The sequence below is a fragment of the Nicotiana sylvestris genome, chromosome 9 (genome assembly GCF_000393655.2).
Source record: "Nicotiana sylvestris chromosome 9, ASM39365v2, whole genome shotgun sequence".
Classification (NCBI taxonomy): domain Eukaryota; kingdom Viridiplantae; phylum Streptophyta; class Magnoliopsida; order Solanales; family Solanaceae; genus Nicotiana; species Nicotiana sylvestris.
This window is the reverse complement of record NC_091065.1, coordinates 27761695-27770107: the sequence shown is the minus strand read 5'-3', so window position 1 is coordinate 27770107 and position 8413 is coordinate 27761695. Positions and strand designations below refer to the sequence as shown.

The following is an 8413-nucleotide window of genomic DNA, read 5'->3' as shown; positions in this document are numbered from 1 at the left end:
GGTATTGATATTGCATTTTAAGAAACCGAATACCAAACCAAAATATCTAAATACCGTATCATACTAACCGACAAACTAGAGCATAACCAAACTAAAGTTGGACACAAATTTAGTGGGGCATCCCCCTTATACCAAGTACGCAATATCTATATGTGACTATCATTTAACAGAATTTTATCCTATCAAGTCACTAACTCAAAAGTTAAATAACTTTTAAGTGACCTAATAGCATAAAATTCTTTTCACTATTAGTGTATAAAAGTTAAACCCTAACAACTATACCTGTATTGATGCAAGGTTTTAGCTAAAATTATGAGAAGTACACAATGCTTGCAGCAGAGTGGAGGGCATTAGTGCATTACAAATTTGAAGGCTAGAGGACCAAAAACAAAGGAGGTCCACCTACAAATCCTCCCTCGAAAAGTTAAAAGATAGGAGTACCAAATAAACGCACATTCTCTTTAATAGTCAAAGCTATTTTGCTGGTTTACAGTCGCAAGTTTCATTCAGCTTCCTGCTACATTCCATGTGCAGCTTAATCACTTCATACTACACAAGCTACATAGCTAAATATAAACTGGACCAACCAGTCTCCAATCTTTTCTAGCACTCTAATTTACATCCCAGATGAAATAACAGAGACAGAGATTTGAACGTAATAGCATTGGCCGTCCCATTTCTGCCACAGTGTGCTGCAGCTACAACAGGCTGTTCCGAATAAAAGACCGGAATCCAGCTCTACCCTATATAAGTTAATTGGAGAAGCTGTAAAAACCTACTGCTCTCGTATGGCTATATATACCAAATAGAAGAAATGCAGTAGCAAAATTTGATTATTCGGTAACCCAGGGCCCAAAAGCCTACACCGTATTTCTTACTGTTCCCTTTAGACATGTATGCCATTCCCCTTGCTATAAATGCCATCTAACGATCCATTAGCCAGCTTTGACCCATTGACATACCGATGCGATTTTAGTCCTGACGTACCATTGCTCAACCCCCATGTCTTGGGAACACCCTTCTTCAAGAAAGTTTCGAGCTGCCCAGTTGCTGCGGCTATAAGCCCTGTTTAGGAAGACAAACAAGATTATAAAGGGACTAACACAACTTTATGAAAATAACGTGAAATGCCAGACATATCTATAAGCCCAGGGTCCTTGTTCCCAGTTATCTGAAACGGGAAAAATACCTAAGAACAGGGCAGAAGGTTTTCCTGGCCTTGATTTAAATTCTGGATGAAATTGTACTCCAACAAAGTAAGGATGATTCGGCAGCTCAACAATCTGCAGAGGAAAGCGTCACGTAAGGTTAACCAACCACAGTAACATATAACTAACTAGCACAATTGCTTAATTTAATGGTTTAAGATGTTAACCTCCATACGGCGGCCACTTTCATCTTTGCCAGTGAAAGAAAGACCAGCATTTTCAAGTTGCTGCACCATATCAGGATTCACCTAAGAGAGCATGAGACAAGCTCTTTAGTCGTAAAGTCCATATAAGAGTGTGGTCCACATGTAATTCAAGTAGTCCTTAGAAAAAAGTGTGTACCTCATATCTGTGTCGATGCCTTTCATCTACAAACCTCTGGTTGCCATATCTGACACAGCAGATAAGCTTATTCAGTTGGAGATAGCAATAGGTAAAATTCCACCATATATGGTTTAGATGAAATATAGTAAATCTAATATTGTGGACATTGATGCTGATCCACCTCCACCCAAAACTTCAGGGAAGAAAAGAAACTACTTCCTAGGAGACAGATTCCTAAGAAATGTATGGGTAAGCAGAACTCTGTCCCATCTAGAAGACGACATAAATTTGATACCAGCAATGGAACAGACACAAACATTAGTATGTTAAGGGATTCTTTGTGGTACTAACTAGCTTGCATTTGTACCGACTAAATCATCTTAAATAGTTATGTACCCAGAATTTCATCATTATGTCACTTTAACAGTTCCACTCATCATCCTACGTAACGAGGATGGAGAGAAGGAAGCACTTACAATTTTGCAGATTTACAATCGGCAGCTTGAAAATATGTTCTCCTAGATCCAAGACGCATGGTACCACCCATATGAGTTTTTGAACCCTGTGATCATGGCAAACAAATTAGGACTGTATACTACTAAAACAAAACTACAAACACAGGACAATCATGAGGGACAAAGGCGATTAAGGGAAAGTAATCTTAACCTCCGGCATAAAAATAACACAAGGATTCTGAGTGTTGGGATCAAATTCTGTACTGTTTGCATCTAGCAATCCAACAATGGATCGAGCAAACTCAATAACAGCAATTTGCATTCCTAGACATATCCCAAGGAACGGAATCCTGTTTTCACGGGCATATCTAGCAGCGAGGATTTTACCCTCCACACCTCTGTCACCAAATCCTCCAGGAACTAGGATAGCATCTGCCCCCTGGAAGGTGTAGACTTGTCCAACAAGTCAGAAACAATAGAATACAAGATAAAGCAGGGATATAAAAGAGTCGAATTTGGCATGATGTTGCAGAGTAAAACCATACAAACCTTCAACAACTTCCAAGCCTTTTTATAATTATCAAGATTCTGCAAGTAGAAATATCAGTCAGATTTAGAAAAGCAAGATATGTAAACAAGTGAACATAGTGGAGGCAAAATACCTCTTTGGCAGTTTCACACTCAAGGTCACCGGCTGCAATCCAATCTATACAAAGTTTCCTGTGGCAAGGTACGGAGGCATGCACAAGAGCCTAAAAATAACTCGCAAAGTTTTAGATATTGAAAATAGAGAGGAAAAAAAATATATCAACAGATAGGTCCTAACCATATTAAGGTAAAAATAGAGATGAAAATAAATTAGGTTAAACGGCACAAAATCCCCATGAAACAGAAAAGGAAGGGGGGGGGGTCTCAAAATGACATGGAGCATCCACAAATTCTCCAAATCTAGTAGAGGAATCTATTGCTTAATTATACGTTCTCGATAAAAACTGTTATGCATGCTGATCACTTTTTCAAATGTTAACTATATCAAACAACTAACAATTACATGAGAAGGTGGAAGTTCAAATACAAACAAAAGAAGCTCCTCTCTATATATTTGGCTGGATAACAGGCTAGAGTATAATCACCTTCAGTACAGAGAGGTAAGCATCTGAAAGCCCTGTGTACTTTCCTACCATGGCCACCCTCACCTGTAAATTCAGATGAAACAGTTATGGAAGATGTGACGCAAGTTGATAGACTAATTCAGAAAAGGAAAAAATATTATATATTTCATAGAACCTACAGGCTCATGTAGCTTGTCACAGAGTTCGGCCCGAGATGTCCATTCTCCCAAGGCAGGCTCTCGTGCAACGCTGAAAGTGACATAATAAATTCATTACCACACAAGAAATGGCAAAAAATCATGACGCATGAAAATGGGGATCAAATACTCCTTGTCATCAATGTACATAACCGGAAACAGAATAGAAGTTGAAGCTTATCAGAGATACCCTTTAAGGTTCAGGACTCTTAGAATTGCTTCATGTGCCTTTTGATCCTAAATACACAAAATGGTTCCTTTAAAGCTTACAGTGAAGATGTTACACAGACAAAAAAGAAATAGAAGTGTGCCCAAAAAACTTTACTCTTAAAAGCAAAGGAATGCGCCAAATATTTGAGACGTCGTAAAGAGTGATAATGTTATCTACCTGCAATGCAAGGAATATAGAACCTGAGCACTAGGAATTTTGAAAGTTGATGGCCTAAACAAGATTAACTGTATAAAAATAAAGTAAGATCATTTAGTCATAATACCGGAACATGGCAAAAGCGGGAAATTTTCTCCATGACATTCTCATCAAGTTCCTGAATAAAGAAACCAACTTCATAATCTGAACTTGATAAACATAGAGATATGTGAACAGGGGGGGGGGGGGTTTGGGGGGAGAGAGAAAGAGAGAGAGACCGTTGTGCTCCGGCATGCTAAAATGTTGGGAGTCAATCCCAGGCTTCTCAAACCTCGAACACTGTGCTGAGTAGGTTTTGTTTTCTGAAATTTAAAAATGACAAAGTAATCAATCTGAGTGAATCCTTTGATATAAGATATCCATCCACATGACCAAAAAATAAATTTACTGTATGTTACCTGCTCACCAACTACACTCAAGACAGGCACCAGGCTGACATGTATCAAGCAAAAATTACCAGCACCTAACAAGCAAAAGTTTTTGAAAAGATGTTAGTTACGCTTAAATTTAAAAGGTACTTAGCTCAAGATTTGCACATCATAGAGCACAAATGACAGTTATATCATTTGGTTGTCAAGAATTCAAATTTAGACATGTAAACCTTACCCACACGATACGAAAATTGTCCTAATGCTTCGATAAATGGCATTGATTCAATATCTCCTGCATTAAGGGATAAATTACTTTTAGGAAAACACACATCATTTGCCAACTTATCCTGCTCATGTGAAAATTCAGTTAAGTATACCTATTGTGCCACCCAATTCTATGACACAAACATCTGGTGGACCCTCCTTGCCGTCAACTGGTATGACAGCAACACGTTCAATCCACTCTTGAATGGCATCTGTAATGTGAGGGACAACCTAAACAAGTGACAGACTGTATGAGCATAAATATTGGAAAAAATGACTCTTATGTAATTCTCTGGAAAGGTGGTAAACCTGAACAGTTTTTCCCAAATAATCTCCTCTTCTCTCCTTATCAATAACAGACTGCAAAACAAAAAATAACAAAGCACTTTCTCAGTTAAAATTTTCCACTATAACCTTTGAATTTCATCAAGCATATAACAATAATCTAATAGGGAATTTTCAGAGGACGTGCCTGGTAAATTTTTCCAGTAGTTATATTGTTGTCGCGGGTTAACTTAATATCTAAAAAACGCTCATAGTTTCCTAGGTCCAGGTCCACCTACAAGAGAAGAAGAAATATTGATATTAGTGATATACAGACAAAGAGTGTGCACTTTATCTTTGCTGAAATTAAAGGAACGGTCTAAAAACTTTAACTTTTACAGGAAATAATGAAAAGCAGAAATATAGACCAGATTTTTAACTTTACAAAGTTTTGCACTTTTAACAAGCAACAGTAAACTAACAGAAACCAAAGTATTGATCAACATTCAGCTAACAAAGTAACATGTTTTAGTTTAAATCTTGAGAGTCCAAAATAATACAAGGAATCAGCTCATCACCTCGATACTTAAACAAAAAGGAGAAACCAAAAATTATACTCCCTCTATCTCATTTTATGCAGCTTATTTTCCTTTTTAGTTTATCACAAAAAATAACAACTTCCTTTATTTATATCCTGTTTGGCCAAGTTTCTTTTGGGCCAAAAGTGTTTTTTTCTAAATTTAAGATGTTTGGCCAAGCTTTTAGAAGAAAAAAAAAAGTGTTTTTGAATAGAGGTAGAAACGGTTTTCTAGGAGCATAAAAAAGAAACTTCTACTCAAAAGCACTATTTGATAAAAATACAGTAAAAATACTATTAAAAGTTTGATCAAACACCAATTACTACTCAAAAGTATTTTTAAATTAGCCAAATAGGCTATTAGAATTAATTTAATTTTAAACTTCTCATTTTACTTTTAGCGAGAATATTTATAAACTGTTTTAGAGTTCAAGTTCCAAAAGTGTAAGTCTTCTTTCATTTCTTAAAGTGTGCTGCCACATAAAATGGGACGGGAGTACTATACATAAGAGATTCATAGCTAACCTCTCCACCATCATCCAAGACATAAACTTCTCCATGCTCGAAAGGAGACATTGTGCCAGCATCAGTGTTCAAATATGGATCTGAACATGAAAAAGGAAGAGAAATGAACAGTAAGTAAGACAGTATATATACAATTCCTCCACCTCAATGGACTATAACATCACATAAAGTAAATTTTACATTTTTTAAAAAAAAAAGCCAAAAACAAAAGGAAAAAAAAGAAGAGATCCATTTTCGTGAGAACCAAAGTTTCACCAAACTAGAGAGAGGAACACAGGAACTACAAATCTACCAACAGTAAAAACAAAAAGAAAAAACGGAAGACTTTTCCTGCTTAAAGAAAGAATGTTTCTTGAAATTGTACTAATTTTTCTTTTTTGAAAAAGATAAAGTTATCTGTAAGTTGACTTAAAAAACATTTTTTGCAATTTCCTTTTATCCAAAAATTTTAAACAAACACCAACTTGAAGTTCTTTTTTTTCGCAAGTTTTGACCAAAAAAATTCACTCCATGTTTAAAGTTTTCCGGTATCTTATCGGCAGAGACAACAGTTCAATTTATTGGAACAGCAAAAAGTAAAAGGAAAAAACCTTTTTTCTTCCAAAAAAAGTGAAAAGGTTATACTATACACAGCATATTCTTCTATAATACAAATTTCATAAAGTCCAGATACTAGATAAGAGATTGACCAGAGAAACTATCAAGACAATCTAAGATTTAGAGTCATTGTGTCCGGCCCGAATTTTTTTTAACAACGTTGGTATATGAGCTAGGTTGCGCAAACCTGAGACCTCATAGTTTAAACAAATGGGACACTGGATAAATCTGCCCACCAACCAGAGAACTCATGGTTTTTCTTGCCAAAGGTCTATCGGAAACCACCTATTTCACTCCCTCAAAGGTAGGGAAGGTGTGCGTACACACTGTCATCCCAGACCTCACTAATAGAATTTTAATGGGTCGTTATTATTGTTGTAGGCACAACAATTTTTAAAAGATTTATTTTAAATATGCAGCTGAGTTCGAGCAAAAAGCAGTGAGTTTGGCCAAATCCACTGAGATACACTATGCCCGCCCATGGAAAAAATAGCAAGAAAACTTTAAATATCCTTTCTTTGGTGCATTCTTGATTTGCAAAACCAGAGAGGAGAAGAAAGAGGCAAAAAATAAAGAGAAAATAAGTTTGCAGAGACCAATCTTAATGGAAGTAACACGAAGACCGCAGGCCTTAAGAATAAGACCAATACTGCTAGCAGTGACTCCTTTTCCGAGCCCGCTAACAACTCCACCTGTCACCAACACGTACTTCATGATCTCTGCTTCACCTCTTCAGGTATACAAGAAAAAAGGACTCATTAGAAATCTTTGCACAAAAAGCAATGTTTGCTCTAAATGGTGATATAAACATTGTGTGTGGGGTGGCCAAATAAACAAGGCAAGATGTGGGAAGGGGAACAAACTTTACCTACTAAGAAGAGTCTAAGTAAGGGACTTAGTCCAGGAATCTTTTACCCCAAATTAACAAACAGTAGTATGAATTAATCCAACCAACCTTATCCACTAAAAGGCGTTGTTTTTCATGTAAGAGAGAAACAAGGAGGCGCAAAAAGCATGAAGCGAACACACAGACAGAGAGAGGGAAAATATGAATGAGGGGAGAAGAGAATGGATGAGAGAATGAGAGGGGTGTGAAGAAGCAATGGCGGCTTTATATAGTAAAATATGAGGGCAAGGCAGGGGCGGAGGCTAATAGACCGAAAGGAGAAAGTATATCGGCACCCTTTCTTCAAAATTCTTTAAACCTCCCCAAACCCTGCCTCCCCCACTCAAAAAAAAAAAAAAAAAAAGCAAAAACAAAAAAGTAAAAGCAGAGGAGAGAGGGAAAAAGAAAAGGAGAAAATGGTTGTTACAAAGCGTGAAAACTGAGAAATGTTAGTATTCTCGAGCCGGGTCGGGCCGACGAAGAAGAGGTAGGGAAAAATAAAAAAATAGAGAGATTTACAAATAGTCATTCAAAAATAGTTACAGTTTATTTTTTATTTAAAGATAAATTTGAACAAAAATACTGATCAAAATCCGAAAAATACTCCAGTATAATATACTGGATATTTCCATGTATTGGAATTCCAGCATAATATGCTGGAAGTTCATACACAAGTGCACCGATTTCCAGTATATTATGCTGGAACTTTTCGTGTTGCAACAAAATAATGGCTATTTTCAGTAACTTTAAAAACGCTAACTATTTTTTAGTGACCAGACCGAAAACTGGTTAGCTCGTGCTATTTTTACGAAGAGGTAGGCAAGAGAAGAGAAGTGGAGAACCCAATGGCCAATACCAATAAAATAAAGTTTAATTGAAAATATTAAATGCACTCCAGATTTTCGCTCTCTTTCTTAACTTTTTCAATATTTTTATACCTTATCACTCTACTTGTTACAGTGTTAATTCTATTATAAACACATAATTATATCAAAACCTATATTTATTAGCCAATATTATATTTATACAGTAATTATAATATCTGGGTTGTTGCGTTGTGAATAATAGTAAAAATATTGGATTTGTTAACGGGGATATCTTTGTCTTTAGTTACTCTTATCAATGTATTACCGATACAAATATTTTTACTTCACATTTATAAATATTCTCGTATAACTTATGCAGGCTGTTATAAATATGGAGTTT

General features: G+C 36.1%; 1 protein-coding gene across 4 annotated transcripts; it reads right to left on the bottom strand.

The window, feature by feature from the left end:
- Positions 1 to 438: 438 nt before the first annotated feature.
- LOC104219222 (uncharacterized) lies at positions 439 to 7408 on the bottom strand. 4 transcript variants are annotated; one of them, XM_009769891.2, is made up of 22 exons: positions 7190 to 7408; positions 6918 to 7051; positions 5725 to 5804; positions 4831 to 4917; positions 4668 to 4718; positions 4472 to 4589; positions 4330 to 4386; positions 4122 to 4186; positions 3942 to 4025; positions 3791 to 3841; positions 3622 to 3684; positions 3487 to 3533; positions 3279 to 3348; positions 3121 to 3183; positions 2650 to 2739; positions 2537 to 2575; positions 2199 to 2426; positions 2009 to 2094; positions 1551 to 1599; positions 1376 to 1456; positions 1190 to 1283; positions 439 to 1065 (listed from the first exon to the last, which is right to left on the bottom strand). In XM_009769891.2, the coding sequence occupies exons 2-22, from the start codon at positions 7033 to 7035 to the stop codon at positions 887 to 889; spliced, it is 1800 nt and encodes a 599-aa protein (XP_009768193.1). In that variant the 5' UTR covers positions 7036 to 7051; positions 7190 to 7408; the 3' UTR covers positions 439 to 886. The 4 variants fall into 4 exon arrangements, with proteins under 4 accessions (XP_009768193.1, XP_009768256.1, XP_009768322.1 ...); XM_009769954.2 differs by having other exon boundaries at positions 7277 to 7403; XM_009770020.2 differs by lacking the exon at positions 3622 to 3684.
- Between the last annotated feature and the right edge of the window lie 1005 nt (positions 7409 to 8413).